The sequence below is a fragment of the Schistocerca gregaria genome, chromosome 4 (genome assembly GCF_023897955.1).
Source record: "Schistocerca gregaria isolate iqSchGreg1 chromosome 4, iqSchGreg1.2, whole genome shotgun sequence".
NCBI classification, from domain to species: Eukaryota; Metazoa; Arthropoda; class Insecta; order Orthoptera; family Acrididae; genus Schistocerca; species Schistocerca gregaria.
Genome location: NC_064923.1, coordinates 420,169,256 through 420,190,079, shown reverse-complemented (window position 1 = coordinate 420,190,079; position 20,824 = coordinate 420,169,256). Strand labels below are relative to the sequence as shown.

Sequence of the window (20,824 nt, the reverse complement as noted above, 5' to 3'; positions counted from 1 at the left end):
GAGCTCAGGGTTTGTTGGAGGGGGTTTGCTTTGCGTTTGTAGTAGTACTTGGGAGGGGTTCATTGCAAGTGTTGCAGGAAGGGGGAGAGGGGAGATTAGGACATAGTTTAAGGAAGTGAGACGCTTTACAATGAGGGCAGGTGGGGGGGGGGGGGGGTTCTTGCAGTTGGGTGAGGTGGTTGTTGTACAGGAAACAGCAATGGCAGTGGTAGGATTGAGGAGGGGAACGGTACCGGTCAAGAGGGTGGCGGCGGTTAAAATTCGGGTGCTCCCTGTGAGAGGAGGTGATTGATGGAGGAGGCGGACTCAGTAAAGATAGGCATGAGGTAGGTAGGGCCAGAGGAGTTGTAAATACAGTGGGCAGAGCGAACTTCCAGGCCAGAATGAGCATTCAGTTCCGCCAATACCTCCGCCTCCGTGACCACAGAATTGAGTTTTGTGATTAAGGCAGTGAGGGTTGGTCGACGACTAGGGGGTTGAGACTGATTAGGAGAGGAGGAAGTAAGGAAAAGGGTGAGGGACACATGGGGGCCAAAGGTGTTGCGGGGAAGGAGCTGGAGGAGATCAGTATGGAAAGAGGGAGGGGAGGACTTGATGAGAACAATCACTGTGACAGATTTGTTGGTTAATGGGTGCACTGGGGATGCCTCTCTTGTGAGGTGGTGGCACTGGGTATGGGGGTGGGGCGCTCTGTGGTGGCGACTGTGGTGGAGAAGCAGGACTAGTTGTAGTGGGGCAGGTGGGGAGGGGGGGAAAGTCGACTTGGAGGGCAACAGCAGTGGGAGGGAGGGGGCGTAGGAGCAGGTGCTGGAGCAGGGGAAGTAGCAACATACAGGTGGGGATACAGGGATGGGAAGGAGACAGAAGGGGAGGAGACCATGAGTAGGGGAGGTGGATGACACAGGTTAAGCCCAGGGGAAGCACTCCACGAGGTTACAGTCGGACCAGGTGAAGGGGAGGTGTGGATGATTGTGGTGGTGGGGGTGTCCATGATTGAATGCGACGTCCACTGGCGACAGGAGTCACCGAAGCGCGAAAGGAACTAAAACGGAGGCCGGCTTCGGCGTCGGCGAGCACCGGCGGCGGCGGCGGCGGCGGCGGCGGCGGCGGCGGCGGCGGCGGCTAGCATTGGCAGGGGCGGCGGCGGCGACGGTGACGGGCAGCGGCGAGCACCGGGCGGCAGGCGGCAGCGATGGTGGAGAGATGGTCGAAAGGACGACAGCGACTGGCAGACAGACGGACGGAAATGGCAGGGGGCTCTTCTGAAGCTACGAGTACATTCTGAGTGTAGCCCCAGCAGTGTAAATCCTCGACGTGGAACTGAGGGAGTCCAACCCTCGAGTTTACTCTAATATGTATTACTATTATATACTGAAATCGCATTGATGACTGTTTCCTGTACACAGTGGGTCTGATCAAGATCAAATGTCACATTGCTATGATCATCATTTTATTTTAATTACAGTGACTAAATAATATCATGCTAGAAGCCAAAATAAAAAAAATTAAAAAATGTGATCATTGATCTTAACAATAGAAATGAATTCACAACTAAGTGGTTAGCTGTCAATTCTGTCTTTGTAATATAAGTACAACAATCTCGATCTGAAGACATTTCTGAATGAAGAAGAACAAATGTTACCTTGCTGTGTGAGTATGTGTACCAATACATTTAAATTGTGATGGCTAAAAAGCTTTTATCAGGTTGCCTTCCATTTGGAAAGATGATGCACTCAGCGACTGTATGTGACAAATTATAGAGTGCAACAATCAGTCGTCCTTTTTAGATTTTTATTATGCAAATCCAGATTTAGGCTAGTAGCTAGCCACTCTCAATGCGCTATTTTTCATTCTCAATGCATGTAAGTCCCTGTTGTTCGGGCATCAATCATAGTTCTTTGAATATCGCATTGAGAATGGCTAGCTACTAGCCAAAATCTGGATTTGCATGATAAAAGTTAAAAAGGACTACTGATTGCTGTACTCTATCATCAGCTGTTATGTTAAAACCGAATGAAAAAGAATGTCTCTGATGGACCTCTCCCGCCAATTTCCGCTGCGTGTCGTCTGCTCGTAAGCATCATCTGTGGCGTCTGGATGTTGTTCGATGTGCGGTGATGTACATTTTACCGGTTTTTATCTGATTTGAAAAGTGCGTCGGATGGGTGACAGTGATAACGACAGCGTAAAAATTGTCACTCGACATTGTTGTGCAAGCTACTCCGTAAATTACAAATGACTCGTACTGAAAATTGTTTATAGATTCGAGAAAAGACGGGAAGACTTTGCCGCTTATTTTGTGAGTTTGTTTGTTATGAAACGCTGTATTTACTATGTCCAGGCAGAACAGTGGTAACGTAAATAGTGTGTATGAAGAACAAGGTTCGAAAGGCTGGGAAGGGAATGATGATGCTGGCAGTGAAACATCTTGTGATTCCTGTGATTTGAAGATTGATATACCAGAGAATGAAGTTTCGGATGTGAAACAGCGTGGCCGTAAAAGGTGAGCATTTTTTGCGGATAAAACGAAGGCAATGGACACATTGAGATTTGCAACACTTTTCTTAAAAACACATTGTGTCGGTGTTTAAGTCTTACGTGTCTAAAGTGGACACCCTTGATATATGGATCTTTCGGGAATGGTATGAGCAAGCACTTTCTGGGTTATTTGCAGCAGGCACAGGCACACAACTGCTGTTTCTTATGGTGCGCTCAAAGTAGGGGGCTCCTTATCATCACCACCACCACCACTATCACCATCATCATAATTTATGCGACTTCGAAATCGCTCTTTGGAACAAACTGTGCCAGAATCTTCATTGCAGGCTTTTACTCAAACTTTATGTAACTAGGGGAAGTTCCAGCGTGTTGCTTTAGCCAACCATTCTTTCAGACAAATGTCGTTTTATATTGGTTTAAACTTGTTTTATGTAAGTCCATATCACCAAGATAATGATTAAAGGATAAAGGAACTACTCTGTTCCTGGAACATTTCTGTTGACTACATCCTAGCAAATAGTGTAATGTGGCCTGTGCACAGATAAACATGTAAATACTTTGTTGACTGTCTTCATCTTACCTTTAGGGTAAGTGTGTGAAAAACAGGTTTCAGTTTTACTGACAGGAAGATATAAAACTAGAGTATTCTTAGAATACTTGGTGTAAATACTGCAAAGCAGGCCCAAGTTCTGTGGGTACTTATTTGTAATAAGTATTTGAAAAGACATTGCCTGTTTTGCAATTTGTTTGTGAGAGTTTAATTTAATCAATAAATAGCTGCTGTTTAATTAAGTCACACTTGTTATGTGGTCATAAGCCAAAAAGTTTGGAGGCAATGCCTATTGTATACTTTGAACAGCCTTTTGGAAATAGTAAAGAAGAAAATGCAAGCTGTCAGCTTTGACCAATGATTCTTTTGCCTTGACATCTATTTGTCAGCACATCATAACCATTATAGCAATAATATATCCATAAAGTCACAAATAGTGACCTCTGTGTGATTATTAGGCCACTGATAGGAAACAATTTAATGCCTCGAAACATATTTAAAAATTTGAACTTTGTAAAGAAGATATGGGTTCTTAGTAGAAGGGTAAGCATACCGGGCAGGAGGAGTAATGAGTCATTTGTTGGTTTTAAGAATTCACTACAAAACTCTTTCTCACTGTACTCTGCATGGAAACCCTTCTCAGTTACTGCTTGGCGGGGTTACCTGTAAAATCTTCAGATTACAACAAAAATAGTTTCAAAAATAAATTGAAATCATATCTCCTTGACAACTCCTTCTACACCTTAGATGAATTCTTGAACAGGAATAAATAAATCTATAGGTATAGTATATGCATTTTGTGCAATTTAAGGGAATGAGGTAGGTAATAAAAATTTTAAGTTTTTTAAAAAGAGCTTGATTCATGCATTCATTTCCTATGCACTTGACATGTTCCACATCATAACAGTTTCCGTGAGATTAACCAATGGAACATGGAACTAGCTAATTGTAGGTTACAGAGCATTCTGTGAGTTATGGTATGTGTTTCTCTAGAATTGCAAAAGCTGCCTTGAACTCGGACAGCAATGTTTGAAATTTCCAAGTTAACGATGATAAGTGTCACCAATCCTCTGTTATGTCTGTGCTGGATGTATTTCAGCAGCTGTTGTGAGGTGTAACAATGGAACATTGTACATTTCAGTTTGTGTGTCTGAATCAAAAAATTGATCGGAAAGCTGAGCTGGATCTTCTGCCACATCCAAGTTCTGTTAAGTGTGCTGAGACAAATTTTACTACACTAGCAACTATTTGAATAGGTTTTTGGCCAGTATTCACATATAACTCTGAGACAAATGACTACACAGATATTAAAAATAGTAGTAATACATCATTTCCTTTAGTAAATGTTATTTATTACCATTAAAATCAGAGTCATATTTGAAAACAGTCACCTTTGTATACTGGAATTAATTAGAATTATGGAGGACAACTTGTAAACTCAGTGAAATCAGTAAAAAGATGGTGGATTGGTACAAATCTGGTTGCAGTAGCTGCTCTATTAAGCAAGTGCCTAAACACAAAAACAGTCAGACTACAACCAGAACATGAAGATTATGATGTGACTGGAATATAGTTTAAAAAAAAAAAAAGTGTTCCTGTGAGTTTCAAAAGACTGGGCTGCGGATGACTTTGGGGTTACACAACAGTAGTGAGTAACACTTCCATTGGCCCCAAGTTTATCATAGCCTTTGTGCAAACCTGCTTAATTATGATAACATGATTTTGATCATCTCACCTAAAGACACATGATACTGTCCATTGTCATGATCCAAGCTGAGTGTAGAACGTCTCAATTCAACAGTGTTCCACAGACATGTGCCCTTTTTTCCCCTCCTTCTTCAGAAATTAGTTTAATTTAGGCCTACACTTGAAAACACTTCTGTTCTGTGCCAGATGTTTTATTTGCATGGGCAGATGCTTTATGGTTGTATTTCACTGCTTCCAGTGGCAAAATTAGATTCAGTACAATAAACAGCATATCATTTGTTGCTGTGTATCTGGGCATATCTAATACACTCAAACTGCAATGGATTGTTGACAATGAATTTCCACATTGAATAAATGTACAATGAGGATGTGATTAAGATTCCCAACTGTTGAGAGAGATGACCCTCACACACAATTTTAATAACTTTCTGTTGTCCATTGAATACCTAAGTGAAAACTTACTTTTTACTCCACATTATTATTGTGAAGGTCATTGGTGAATGAAAGTATGTTAACTTACTGAGTTCAGTTACTCTACTGTTGACTGTTGTTTTTATTACAAAAGTTGCTGAACCTAAATATTTTGTTGTAAAAACAAAGATTCCAAGACTTACCAAGCGGGAAACTGCCGGCAGACAGGCACATGAACAAGACACACAAACACACACACAGAATTGCTAGCTTTCTTAACCGATGGTTGCTTCTTCAGGAAGGAGAGGGAAAGACGAAAGGATGTGGGTTTTAAGGGAGAGGGTAAGGAGTCATTCCAATCCCGGGAGCGGAAAGACTTCCCTTAGGGGAAAAAAAGGACAGGTGTACACTCGCACACACACACACACACACACACACATATCCATCCGCACATACACAGACACAAGCAGACATATTTAAAGGCAAAGAGTAAGGGCAGAGATGTCAGTCGAGGCGGAAGTACAGTGGCAAAGAAGTTGTTGAAAGACAGGTGAGGTATGAGCGGCGGCAACTTGAAATTAGCGGAGGTTGAGGCCTGGCGGATATCGAGAAGAGAGGATATACTGAAGGGCGAGTTCCCATCTCCGGAGTTCGGATAGGTTGGTGTTGGTGGGAAGTATCCAGATAACTTGGACGGTGTAACACTGTGCCAAGATGTGCTGGCCGTGCATCAAGGCATGTTTAGCCACAGGGTGATCCTCATTACCAACAAACACTGTCTGCCTGTGTCCATTCATGCGAATGGACAGTTTGTTGCTGGTCATTCCCACATAGAAAGCGTCACAGTGCAGGCAGGTCAGTTGGTAAATCACGTGGGTGCTTTCACACGTGGCTCTCCCTTTGATCATGTACACCTTCCGGGTTACAGGACTGGAGTAGGTGGTGGTGGGAGGGTGCATAGGACAGGTTTTACACCGGGGGCAGTTGCAAGGGTAGGAGCCAGAGGGTAGGGAAGGTGGTTTGGGGATTTCATAGGGATGAACCAAGACACTCCACCAAGAGTGTCTTTCCGCCGTCCACCTAACCTTCGTAACCTCTTGGTTCATCCCTATGAAATCCCCAAACCACCTTCCCTACCCTCTGGCTCCTACCCTTGCAACCGCCCCCGGTGTAAAACCTGTCCTATGCACCCTCCCACCACCACCTACTCCAGTCCTGTAACCCGGAAGGTGTACACGATCAAAGGGAGAGCCACGTGTGAAAGCACCCACGTGATTTACCAACTGACCTGCCTGCACTGTGACGCTTTCTATGTGGGAATGACCAGCAACAAACTGTCCATTCGCATGAATGGACACAGGCAGACAGTGTTTGTTGGTAATGTGGATCACCCTGTGGCTAAACATGCCTTGATGCACGGCCAGCACATCTTGGCACAGTGTTACACCGTCCGAGTTATCTGGATACTTCCCACCAACACCAACCTATCCGAACTCCGGAGATGGGAACTCGCCCTTCAGTATATCCTCTCTTCTCGATATTCGCCAGGCCTCAACCTCCGCTAATTTCAAGTTGCCGCCGCTCATACCTCACCTGTCTTTCAACAACTTCTTTGCCACTGTACTTCCGCCTCGACTGACATCTCTGCCCTTACTCTTTGCCTTTAAATATGTCTGCTTGTGTCTGTGTATGTGCGGATGGATATGTGTGTGTGTGTGTGTGTGTGTGTGCGAGTGTACACCTGTCCTTTTTTTCCCCTAAGGGAAGTCTTTCCGCTCCCGGGATTGGAATGACTCCTTACCCTCTCCCTTAAAACCCACATCCTTTCGTCTTTCCCTCTCCTTCCTGAAGAAGCAACCATCGGTTGTGAAAGCTAGCAATTCTGTGTGTGTTTGTGTGTCTTGTTCATGTGCCTGTCTGCCGGCAGTTTCCCGCTTGGTAAGTCTTGGAATCTTTGTTTTTATTATATTTTTCCCATGTGGAAGTTTCTTTCTATTTTATTTACATAAATATTTTGTTGGTATGTCAAGTTTCAGAAGGGATATATATATCAGAAATCTCTTCTTCAATACTCTTTTGGTTGAAGAAATTGCTACACACAGCTGCATGTAGACTGGAGATGAAACTAAACCTACATTTTCAGTGCGGTTCAGTAGAGCTTGGTGTTTTCCCAGTTCTGAGTAGACAAATGTGCATTCTCACTTTGTGGGAGGAAGGGTTGTCGCCCAAGAGGTGTCCACCAAAGTGGCATACACTACAGTGTTGTCATTCAAATATTCAGATACTGTCATAAGATACAAAACATTGAGGGTATGCCTCATAGACATCTGTGTTCCACACTGGTTGATGATTTCTTTTCTTTTTATTTTGCCTTTGTCCTGTATTACATGAAATTGGCTTGGTTGTTATCAGATTCGATGTTGTTAATGTTGGACCAGCCTTGTATTAACCCAGTCAGATATGGAAAACCACCTAAAAATCACATCCAGGCTCTGGATGGAATTGTCTGGGGCTGGCTTGTCTGCATGAATCCCAAAAGCACCACGCTGATACTCGGCTGTCCGGGCAAGTAACACTAGTTGATAACTCTTATTAACAAATAGTGGTATTCAGGTACCACAAGAAGCGTGAAATGGAACTGCATGCTGCTTTTATGGAGCCAATCAGTAAGACTGAGTCAACTGATACAGTAGCAAATGTTTTTGTATAATCTGTTTGGTCTCTTGATACCTATTGTGAGCAACAGTACAATCTCCCCCTCCCATATTTTTCACTCCCTTTTCCTTTCTTTGTGTCCCTTCTCCTCTTGTTCCTCCGCTTCGGCTTTGGACATTCCTTTTTTTCTTCTTCCTCCCTGTGTATTCCTGCTGAATTCTGGCCCACGTATCTGACACATAACAGGTGGCTGGAAAACGCATAATTCTCAGCCCCAGGTCAACAGGTAGGATTTGCACGTACCCTCCGGTACAGGCCAGGCCCAGTTAGGCGTGATTGCCTGAGCTGCAACCTTCCCAAATTGCTGTCAGGTATTTGGGAGATGTGAACAATAACCTAAGGCTGGTGCGCCCCTTTGTGTATGGGGCCCCTAATTGGAAGGAGTGCGCCATCGGTGACACTGGCAATCGTGGGAGATTTTCTCACAATGAGTCAATCATATTCCCAAACAATGTCTACAAAATGTAAACATAATGAGGCTAATGATTTAAAGACCACAGTTCCTCATGGTCTCACATACTGAAGATGGTCAGTCCTTCGCCAGGTTAAATCTTTTTATTATTCTTAATGGTGTTGATAAAGTTGCTGGCCCTGTGAAATCCTGCTCTCTTTTGTGGAATGGTACTTTGCTTTTGGAGATTCTTAAGCACAACTGCTTGCTGCCTCACTTCTCCATCACAACCCTGTTCGTGTCGAAGCCCATGGAACTTTGAATTCTGCCCATGGTGTAATTTATAATAGGCTGCTTGACGGTCTAACGAAGGACAAAATCCAATCTTACCTCTCTGATCAATGTGTCGTTGGTGTCCAGCGTGTAATGAAAAAGGTAGAGTCCTCTTTAGTGCTCACCTGCACTCTTTTTCTCACCTTTGATAGAGTGGTGCTTCTGTCCAAAATCAAAGCAAGGTATAAAATTATCACAGTCCGGCCATATGTTCCGAACCCAATGCGCTGCTACCAGTGTCATCATTTCAGCCACAGTAGAATGTCTTGTTGACACCCAGCCAAATGTGTAACCTGTGGTAGGGATGTGCACTAGGGCGATTGTCCGCCATCTTCTCCCCGCTATATCAGCTGCAATGGCGGCAATGTCTCCTCGTCTTGGGATTGTCTCATGTACGTTGATGAGCGGTCTGTCAAAGAGTTTGGGTAAAGGAAAAAGTGCCTTACCCGGTCACTCCCAAGTTAACTGGTTAGCCGCAAACCCTGTGTTCTTCCATCTGGCACCTATAGTTTTGTTCTTGTACTCCTCACTCCATGAAGGACATGGCTACCCAGACATGTGACCTCTGATTTAGCTTGAGATCACTCAGTGACAAGGTAACATCGCCATCCCCCCGTCGAGCTGTGCAACAAGCCGTCAAACTCTCGCCTCAAGGGATGAAGCCACCAGCTGCACATCTAGTATGCCGGGTGGGACAGGAGTACTCCCACGAAGACTTCCTCCATCCCTCCAGCCAAACAACACCTGAGTCTTCCTCTAACCAGAAAGGCTTGAAGTAGTTCACCAAAGGCAAACGGTCTTCTCCTTCGCCAACTCGAATATTCTCTTTGACGGTATCGCCAAGTGATATCTTAGCCCGCTTGGCTTCCATGTCGCCAGTGCACGCCACCAATCATTTTTCGGCACTGGACTCCACAGACTGACTGCACAAGTAAGCCGATGCTTCTGTGGACCCCATGGAGCAGGATTCTCCTGCTTCTGTGCTCTGTAGTAGCAACTTTTCACAGGCTGTCACTCGACAGCCGTCGAGGTGATACCCCTACATCTCTTCCTCATCATGCCTCTCCTCCAATGGAAAGTTTGCGGCCTTCAATCCCACAAAAAGGATTTATGGCTGCTTTTAGCATTGCAGCGCCCCCTTGTGCACTGCCTTCAGGAAATGAAATTGCGGCCTCACTACCACTTTGAGCTTTCACATTTCTTACTGATTCATTTTGATCTCTCTCCTGAGGTTGGCATTCCATCTCATGGGGTCGTCATGCTTCTCGTACGGGATGACATTCATAGTCAACCCATCTCCCTGACTACCCATCTTCAAGCTGTTGCATTTCGCCTTTTCCTTCCCACCTGACTTTTTTCCTCTCTACCTAACACTAGAGCACCCACTTTCCTTTCCAACTCCTTGCACACCAATTCCCATTTGGAACTATCCTTCTGCACTGCTCAGATTGCCCATCATCTTGAGTGGTCTGTTCTTTCTGGTACCTACTCGAGCGACCATTTCCCATGTGCTATCCATTTGTTGACTCCTACCCTATGTGCATGCACTCCCAGATGGCAGCTTATTAAGGCTGACTGGCAGCTTTACTCCTCCCTGGCGTCCTTTGAAGAACAAGATTTCCCCAGTTGTGATGACCAAGTGGAATATCTCACAAACAATATCCTTACTGCTGCAGAACTTTCCATTCCTCAAACTTCCTCTTTACCACATTATGTCCCAGTCCCTTGGTGCACTGTGGCATGGTGTGACGCAATTCGCGCATGGAGGCGTGCTCTTCACATTTTTAACCATCAACCTACGATGGCAAACTGCATTCATTATAAACAGATGCGTGCAAAGTGTTGTCGCGTTCTTCGGGATAGCAAAAGAGCTAGCTGGATTTCATTCACTATTTCTTTCAACAGTTCCATCCCTTCCTCTGTGTGGGCCAAACTCTGACGGTGCTCTTGGACCAAGATCCATTTCCCAATTTCTGGCCTGACGATAGCAGACGATGTCGTCGTGGACCCTATTGCTATCTCCAATGCCTTGGGCTGCCATTTTGTGGAAGTTTTGAGCTCTTCCCACTATCACTCTGCCTTCCTCCATCAGAAACAAGGAGGGGAGGCTTGGGCTATACCCTTCTTTCCAACTAGTGAGTGCTACAATGCCACCTTTACTGTGAGCGAGCTGGATGATGCTCTCAGTTCATTTCGGTCCTCCGTCCCAGAGCCAGTCGCCATCCACATTCAGATGTTGCTGCACCTTTCTCTTGTGGGCAAGCAGTTTCTGATTAACATCTACAACCACATCTGGACAGAGGGCACATTTCCCGGATGCTGGAGTGAAGCATTCATCATACCCATACCTAAGCATGGTAAGGACAAAAGCCTAGCTAGTGCCCCATCTGTCTTACCAGCTGCATTTTTAAGGTGATGGAACATGTTATTCATGCCCGGCTGGTATGGGGGTTCGAGTTTCGCAATTTACTAATGAATGCGCAGTGTGGATTTAGAGCGCGGCGTTCTGCAGTTGTCTATCTTGTTACTTTGTCCACTCATGTCATGAATGGTTTTCTGTTGAAATCCCAGACTGTGGCCATGTTTCTCAATTTGGAGAAGGCCTAAAACACCTGTTGGAGAACTGGTATTGTCCATACTCTGCACACGTGGGGCTATCCTGGCTGCCTGCCGTGTTTCCTTTAGGTATTTGTAAAAGATCGAGTTTTCAAGGTGTGTGTGGGTTCTGCCTTGTCAGACACCTTTATCCAGGAAAGCGGTGTGTCTCAGGGTTCCGTCCTGAGCGTCATGCTCTTTGCTATCGCCATTAACCCTATAATGGCCTGTCTTCTGCTGGGCATCTCCGGCTCCCTTTTTGTTGATGATTTTGACATCTATTGCAATTCTCCATGGACATGTATCACTGAGCGGTGTCTTCATTGTCTTTACTCCTGGAGCATCGAATATGGCTTTAACTTTTCCACTAAAAAAGTGCTCTGTATGAATTTCTGGCAGCACAAATGGTTTCCCCCACCGTCTTTATATCTTGGGCCTGTTGCCCTTCCATTCGTTGAAACTACAAAATTCCTGGGGCTCATGCTTGGTCTTCCCATATGTCTTACGTGACAACCTGCTGTACGCAGTTACTCAATGTCCTACGTGTACTCGGTATTTCCTGGGGTGCCGATCGAACCACCCTCCTCCGTTTGTAAAGGTCCCTTGTCCGTTTGAAACTCGACTATGGGTGCTTTGTTTATGCATCTGCACATCCATCCCTCTTAAGCCGTCTCAACACTATCCACCATTGTGGCATCCATTTGGCCATGGGCGCCTTCTACACTAGCCCGGTTTAGAGTCTGTATGCTGAAGCTGCTGAACTACACCTCCCCTACCGCCGTGACTTTCTCCTCAGCAGGTATGCATGCCATTTGTCTGTCAGGCATGGCCCCCATCCTATGCCTCCTCCTTTGATTTTCAGTACAGGGTGTGTCCCTCTTCTGTTACCTCCTGGAGACCACTTTTTGTACTTGCTACGGCGGCTTATCTTCACACTATCTGCACCTTTCCCGTTGAGTGTGAACCCTTCACTACCTTGGCTTCGTGAAGTGGCTCATGTTCACCTTGGCCTTCATTCGCTTCCCAAGGACACTACTCCAGCCTCAGTCTATCGCCTTCAGTTTCACGACCTTCGCATGGAACTTAGTGATAGTACCTTTGTATACACTGATGGCTCTCGGACTTACCGTGGCGTTGGGTGTGCCTTCGTCACTGGCACCCATGTCTTTTGATATTGGCTTCCGGCATAGTGCTCAGTATTTACAGCCGAGCTCTTCGCCTTGTATCAGGTCACGGAGTACATCCGGCGACATAGCCTTTTCAGTTGTCCTCTGCTGAGACTCACTCAGCGCCCTTCAAAGTCTGTGTGTGTTGTACACCACTCACTTCATAGTACAGTGGATCCAGGAAAACTGTCACTTGATCACTCGTGGTGGAGTCAGTGTAGTGTTTCTGTGGGCTCCTGGTCATGTCAGTCTGCCAGGAAACGAGGCTGTTGACACTTCTGCCAAGGCTGCAGTCCTCGTACCTCAGCCCACGAGTTCCTATATTCCCTCCAATGATCTCTGTGTTGCCATCTCTCAAGAGGTGATGTCTCTCTGGCATTGCGAAATGTCCTCGCTTTATGGGAATAAGCTCCGGCTTACTAAGCCTCGCCCAGTGGCTTCGACGACCTCTTCTCGAACCTCCCGCTGAGAGGTCATTTCAACAAGGCTGCGTATTGGGCACTTCCATTTTAGCCATCAGCATTTGATAAGTGGCACTAAGCCACCACTTTGTACACATTGTGCTCAAGTTTTAACTGTCTGCCAATTCCTGATGAACTACCCATATTTTAACCGTTCATGTTCTCGTTTTGGTTTGCTGACTGAGCTGTCGGACGTTTTAGCAAATGACGTGCGGACTGTTGACTGCGTGTTACTTTTTATCAGCCAAAGCAATATGGTGAAGGCTATTTAATTTTTTAGTTTTGGGCCTCCGTTTCTGTATGGTGTTTTTTTTTAACCCCGTTTTCCACATGCCTAGTTTAAGCTGTCTTGTATTATTTCAATTGGGACTGACACATAGACAGTTTTTAACTCCTCTCTGTCTTTGTGTTCTATAGTTTTCTCTTGGGCGTATTTGACCCCAGTTGTTCTTTGCGCCCTAAAGCAAAACCAAACCAACCTCTATGTGTATCAGACTGTGCACAAAACCTCATCAGTTCTGCTCAGTTAATAAAACAAAGACCTCTTTCCCTTCCTATTCTTAATAATCCTCTAGCTCATTGAAGTATCTCCAAAACAACTATTGAGTCACATAATTGCATACACTTCTGTGGTCAGTCAGTTCACATAAAAAATTTTGAGTATCCTACTGCATCATAATGTAAAACACTACACAGGAGAAACCAATGTTTCAGCTACAGTAACAGTGGCCAAACATTGGGTTCTCCAGTATATTTTTTCTACCTTATGATGCACTACAATGCTCATGAAACTTTTATGTCAACTATTGAGTCAGATTAACTATATGATCCAACTATTGGCTTCGACTGATGTAGAAACAATTTGATGACATTGACATCACACTTTCTGATGCAGTGACAGAGAGCATGCAGATATATACAAGACATCTTAGTAATTGAAACATTATTGAATTTTTGTGGGAATATTCTAGCCTTTAGACAGGTATTTTTATAATAACTGCAGTTGTGTAGTGCTTATTTTACTACAATTACCTAATGTAAATGTAGGAAACATTTTGCAATTTTGGACTGAAATAAATTCACTGAATGCAAATAACTTGGCTTCACCTGTACTAGGTGCAGATGTTTTACCTCTGCATGGATAGCCTAATGGTAAGGCGACTGCTCAAGAATGGCGGGAAATCCAGGTTTGAATCCTGATCCAGCATAATTTTTCACATGTCATCAACATGTGGAAAATCTGCACCTAATACACTGACACCAATTTATTTGAATTGTGAGTGACTCTGTCATCATCAGTGTGAATATTATTTCCTAGTGTTGGCATTAGATGGTAATTCATAGGTCTTGATTTCTTAGTCTTATTCTCACTAACACAGGAGTACAGAATTAAGCTGTGAGCATTCAGTGATGAATGTAGGAGACTACTGTGTAGGGATGCAGACAGTGTGACACATGGAAGTTTGGATCAACCCAGGAGGTGCGCATGGGTAGCCTAATGGTAAGGCGACTGATTGTGATAAGTGGGAAATCCAGGTTCGAGTCTCTGGCCAGCACAAATTTTCGTGTCAAAATAAGGTAGAACATTTACATCTAATACAGCTGACACCAGGTTTGTCACATTCGGCGATTTCATCTAATTTCGAAAAACTGAGAAGTTGTCACTATCTGTGGTATACATTCAGTCTATTTCTTTTTGTTCACTATGTGTTGTGTACATAAATGTTATTAGATTGGTACCCAGTAGAGTACATACACTTTTAATACTGAGCTCTCATCTGCCTGCACAGTACTAACAATTGGACTTTCTCTTGCTGAATTAATAGTGATGTTTTACTGTGAAATATGAACTTGCAAACTAGATATGCTAACAAAAGTTCTGGCAGAATGTACGTAATTTGGGAGTAAATCCAGTCATTCATAAAATAGAAGCATTGGGAAGTGTTCAGACACACAAAAAAAGAACGAAAGTTTTGCTAGCTTTAGTGTGAATCCACTGATAAAATTAAGTGTTCACACATGCGCATGCACCAATTCCTTACCTTCAACTTGGCCTCGTGTTCTATAGATTCCTCCCCAAGAACACAAACCTCTCAACAGAAGTAGAAGCAGCTATTCTCAACCTCAAGGCAGACTTTGTTAGTCGTCATCCCTGTGTACAAAGGCTCCACCATTGTCACAATGGCTCTTTATGATACGTGCAAGAAGTTTTCCATGAACTCTTTGACTCCTCCACCTACAAACTCTGCTGTACTGATCCCCTCCCAGAAGTCCAACATAACCTCCAGTTCCTACTCAAATCCTTTAGCCCATCCCAGAATATTCCCCTCAATCCATCTCCCTTCCTCCTCAACAACCTTCTATGATGGATTCAGTTCATTGATGATATCGTCATGAACTAGACCTGGGGCCAAGACATTTTCTCCTCATTCCTCCACAGCCACATCATCTTGTCTCTCATCTGGTTCTCTTCCCACTAGTGTGACACCTTTCTGGATGTTGATGTCCACCTCTCTGTCCATATCAAGCCCACTAATCACCAACAGTACCTGCATTTTGTCAGCTGTCACCCTTAAATACTAAAAGTCACTCTCTTTAGCTTTGTCATATAAGGACTGCTGATCTGCGGTGATGTGGATTCTCTTGCCTAGTACATTGAAGGTCTCACAAAGATCTCACAGAGTGGCACTGTTCCCCATATCCTCATACACCACTAACCCTCCCACCTCCCCCAATAATCAGCTGCAAAGGAGTGTCCCCCTCATCACCCAATATCGTCCCAGACTGGAGGAACTGAACTGGCCCTCTTTGTATTGACTACCTACCATCATGCCATGAAAAGAGGGACATCCTATTAAAGGTTCTTCCCACTCTCCCTAAAGTGGTATTATGTCACCCACCCAACATACACAACATCCTGGTCCATCCCTGTACCACTCCCAACCCCTTGCCAGGGTTCACTCCACTTTGGAAGACCCAGGTGCAAGACTGCCGAATTCACCCACCCAGCACATCCTGCTCTAGTCCCAACATAAGCTTACACTATCCCACATAGCTGGGACAGATACTAGCTTTGCTGCAATTTCTGCACAGAATTTTATGTGGGCATGACAACCAATCAACTGTCAACCAGAATGAATGGCCACTGCCAAGGTGTGGCCAGGAGCAGAGTTGATCATCTTGTGGTGGAACACAACATACCAAGTTCAGTGCCTTCCCCCCCTTCCCCCCCCCCCTTCCCCCCCAGATAACACAGATGGGAATTATCTCTGTAATACATCCTTCACTCTCATAATCTTCTTGATCTCAGTGTCTGCCAACCGACTGCACTCCCATCCTGCACCTACCTCTGTCCTGTCCTGCCCTGCCCCCTCGTCTCAATCCACAACTCCATGTCATCAAGCGTCAAACACACTCAACAGATCATGTGCCTGTACACCTGCTGCCTCTCCCTCCCACATTCCTATCCCACCCAACCAATGCCTCCCTTTGCACCACCAGCTACTCCTTGCAACCACCATCTCTTGCTTTCCACCTCTTTCTCCCTCTGCCAACCCCACTTGACACAACCCCTCACCCTAGTCCATCCGCAGAACTGCAGCCCCTGCATTCTGTGTTCAACCAGTACAATGTACCACCCAGGGAGCTCACGGCTCTTTTGTGAGTTTGTGCGTGTGGAACACAGGCCCCCAAGTTGTTGCAGCCCTTTCTTCCTTTCCAGGCTGCATTTCCTTCCTCCTGCCCCTCCCTCCCCATCCTCATTCCTTCCCCGCTGCCCTCTCCTTCCCATCTCTCAGTGTTCTGATTTATGTCGACCTGGGCATCCACCTGGTTCCCTTTATTCCTTGCAATTTTGTTACTCTTGCTTATTCTCTTTCATCCTTTTTGCTGTTTTGATCCTCCCTTGGTGTTTGACCTCCACTTCTAAATTTTCTGTTTTTGGTGTGGGTATTTTGGGGAAGAACTCCCTCCCTAGCATCTATAGTGTGGATTACTCTTCCTCCCCTGCTGCAGCTTCCCCTCAACCCCACTAGGTCACCAGCTTGTGTAGCCAGTCCATGTGATGGGGCAGTTATGTACCCATATGGTGGAGACCCCTGACAAGACAGGGATCACACTGCTGATACCTGAGCTATTCCCTGCCTATGTATGCCAAGGAGTTGTTGCTTTTCATCCAGGAGCATCGGAACTTCTGGCAACAGCCGTTGTGCCAGAGGGTGATTGTTGTGGCTGGATGATGCCCTTGGAGAGAGCCCTTGATTGCAGTGGGTGGTATCAGAGTGAATGCTTGGTGCATGAAGGGTATCAAGCTGCATGTATCTGGCCATTCTCAGATGGCCATCTTTTCAAGTGGTCATTGAATGTTGATTAATATGAGCTTGCAGCCTTCCCTTCCCTTCCCTGGCTATACACTGGGTGGAGGGTCAGGCTTGTCATCCTGAAGTGAAACACTTTCCCTGTTATCTGATTTCTACCAGGACAGATGGGGACACATTCACTGCCACAAAGCCGTTGTTTTTTGTGGAGAATATTGAGGACAAGTTTGGCAAAGTGGAGTCTCTCAGTAAGCTGCAGTCAGGCTCCCTGTTGATCAAAGTTTTTTTTCTCTCCCAATCTGCAGTCCTTCATGCGTATGACAGCATTAGTGACATACCATTGTCTATTACCACTCACCAGTCTCTGAATATGGTTTATGGAATGGTTTTTAATTGGGATGTCATCCTGCAAACTGATGAGGAACTCCGGGCTAATGTGGAGCGGCACAGTGTTCATTTTGTTAGACATGTGCAGGAGGGTCATAAAGACAACCACACTGATTCCAGTGCCTTTATGCTGGCTTTTGAGGGGGATACTCTCCCAGAGAAGGTCAAGGTTACGTGTTACCGATGCAATGTGAAGCCGTACGTCCCACCACTCATGAGGTGCTTTCGGTGCTTGCATTTTGGGAATATGTCTTCCCACTGTATGGTGGACCCTCCGTGTGATAAAAAATATGACCGCCTCCACCCAGTGTCGATTTCTTCTACTTTTGCCTCTGTTGCATCCTTTCCCCCTCCTACCGCATCCTTACCCCGGCACTGTTCCTCTCTCAACTTCCCATCTCCTGTGGTTCACACACCCTCCCCTCTGGGTGCCATTCCCTGGGTGAAAGAAGTGCCCCCTTCTTCGGTGCCCACTAGTGATGGGGACCTCTCCCCCTTGCAGTCTCTCAGGCCAGAGGCCTTCTCCCACAACTTGGTCATGGGACACACTGTCTATGAAAGAGGAGGAGAAGGAAGAGAAGTAGTAGTAGTAATCCCAGGGCAAACCCCCACCCCCAGTGCCTCCGGCTGTGCCATCTACCCCTGTGCTATCTGAGTTGGACATCTTATTTATGGCTCTCACTCCATCCTTATCAGTGACGACCCCTGACCCGGTGACATGACCTCACCTCGACTTCTTTATGTCTGAACTGGACTCTAATCAGATGGTAATCCAGTGGAATTGCATTGGAGATTACCGTCACCTACTGGAAATACAACAACTCGTTTCCTCTTATTCTGCATTCTGCCTTGCTCTTAAGAAATGCACTTTCATGATGACTGCTCTTCAACGTTTTGTGATTATCGGGTGTTCTGTCAGAACTAGGCCAGTGCCAGAATATCTGGAGGGTTTGGTTTGCACAGATATCATCTGTGACTGGATCCCCCTTCGTACCAACGTGGAAGCAATTGCGGTACAAGAACGAACGACCACAGAAATCACCATGTGCAATATCTACCTCTCTCCTGGTAGGCCACTTCCTTATCTTGACCTGCCTACCTTAACACAGCAACTTCCACCCTTGTACCACCTCTTCAGGGACTTCAGTGCACACCTCCCCCTGTGAGGGGAGTGGCACTTCGATGGGTAGCGGTCTCCTAGTTGACCAACTTATTACAGACTTCGATTTGTCTCTCCTCTGATGGTTCCCCTACCCATTACAGTACCGCTCATGGCACCTTCTATGATATTAATCTCACAATCTCCTCTTCTGCTCTTGTGGTTCCCTACATTGGTCACCTCATGAAGGTCTTTGTGACACTGACCAATTTCTGGTGATACTCTCAGCCCCCTCTCGTCACCTGGCTGACAGGCTGCCATGTTGGGCATTCCACAGAGCCAATTGACCTTTATGTGTGTTTGCTGTTCATTTCTACACCTATCTCTCGCACTGCATTGATATAGCCGTGCAAGATATCTCTGCCACTCTTCTTTATGCTGCTGGCACTGCTATCCCTCTATCCACGGGCCTCTCATCATCGACTGGTCCCGTGGTGACCAACGCCATAGCAGTCACTATCCAGAACTGCCATTGGGCACTGCAATGATTTAAACAGTACCCTTCACAGACCAAACTCATTGGTTTCAAGCATGTCTGTGCTAAGGCTTTCTACCTTATTACGCAGAGTAAAAAGGAATGCTGGGAGCACCATGTTTCCTCCATGGGGATGTATGCCTATTCATTGTAGGTTTGGTCCGAGCTCTGTAGCCTCCTGGGCTACCAGCGACAGTCAAATGTTCAGAGCCTTATCCTGTAGAGTGCTCCGTGTACTGATACATCGGTTCTTGCAGAACACCTTGTGACACAATTTGCGAAAGCATCGGCCTTCTGCTACCTTTTTCAAGCAGAAATGACAAGTTGAAGAAATCTCCCTCTGTTTCAACCCCCATCATTTGAATCTTATAATGAACCATTTACTGAATGAGAATTCTTGCAGGCTCTTGCCTCTTCGTGTGACACGGCCCCACGCTCGGGTTCCATCCAACCAGATTATCCAACAGTTGGACATCACCCAGAGGCAACATCAACTCAGGGTCTTCATTCACATTTGGCTCACAGGTGCCTTCCCCTTGCAGTGGTGAGACAGTATAGTTATTCCCGTCCTTAAGCTCTGGAAGAATCCAACGTCTCTTGACAGCTACCACCCAATTAATCTGGCCAACATACTTTTTAAACTGCTTGATAGGATGGTTAGCTTCCCCAATTATGTTGGGTACTTGAATCACAGGTCCTTTTGTCCCCATATCAGTGTGGCTACCAGGAAGGATGATCCCCAACTGACCATTTACTCAGATTGGAAACAGCAATCCAACAGGCTTTTCCTAACTGCTGGCACCTTGCCGCGGTCTTCTTTGACCTACATAAGGCATACGACATGACGGTGCCATCGCATTTTAGTTACCCTCCATGACAGGGGCTTTCACAGCCCCCTTCAGATTTTTATCCGTGAGTTTTTATCCCTCTGGCTCTTCCATGTTTGAGTTGGCACTGCATTCAGCCCCCCTCAGATCCAGGAGAATGGTATCCCACATGGTTCTGTATTAAGTGTCTCACTCTTCTTCACTGACATCAATGGACCTGTAACCTCTGTTTGGCCTCTGGTTACCTTAGCGTTGTATGTCGACAGATTTTTGAATCTGGCACAGCTCCCACTCAGTAGTATCTGCTGAATGCCAATTCCAAGGCTTCATCTGACAGGCCTCTGCATGAGCACTCTCCCATGGGTTCCAATTTTCTCCCTCCACAATGTGAGCTTTCCATTTTTGCCATTGACCACAGACACTTCAGCCCAGAACTTAATTTAGGCAACCAGCCCCTAGGTGCTGTACACAGTCCTGTTTCTTGGACCTCGTTTTTGATAAAAAGATGACATGGTGGCCCATATTCACCACTTGAAGACTACCTGCATGCGGAAGCTTAACACTGTCTGTCTCCTGGCCCACATATCTTGGTGTGCAAACCATGCTATTCCCCTCCAACTTTGAAAGGGCATGGCCGACTTCCTTCTCCATTCTTCCCTGCTCCGATGAGACTGATGACCTTGCTGTTTGGTCTCTTCCCCCAAACAACCCAACCCTCTTCTCCAACTTCACTGTGCTCAGGTTTTGTCCAACTATATTGTGGTTGTCAGGTTTTTGTCTTGGTGGGCTCTTCCACTCTGAAACTACTTGACCCTGCTCATCATTATGGGGT

At 45.6% G+C, this 20,824-nt stretch overlaps 1 protein-coding gene across 1 annotated transcript in view; it reads left to right on the top strand.

Moving 5' to 3' along the window:
- Positions 1–2,048: 2,048 nt before the first annotated feature.
- The window catches only part of LOC126267160 (GON-4-like protein), a 177,936-nt gene continuing 159,160 nt past the window's right edge, over positions 2,049–20,824 (top strand). Inside the window, exon 1 of the mRNA XM_049972107.1 lies at positions 2,049–2,503. Within this exon, the coding sequence (XP_049828064.1) occupies positions 2,334–2,503 (170 nt within the window). The 5' untranslated portion in view covers positions 2,049–2,333. The remainder of the gene's footprint in view (positions 2,504–20,824) is intronic.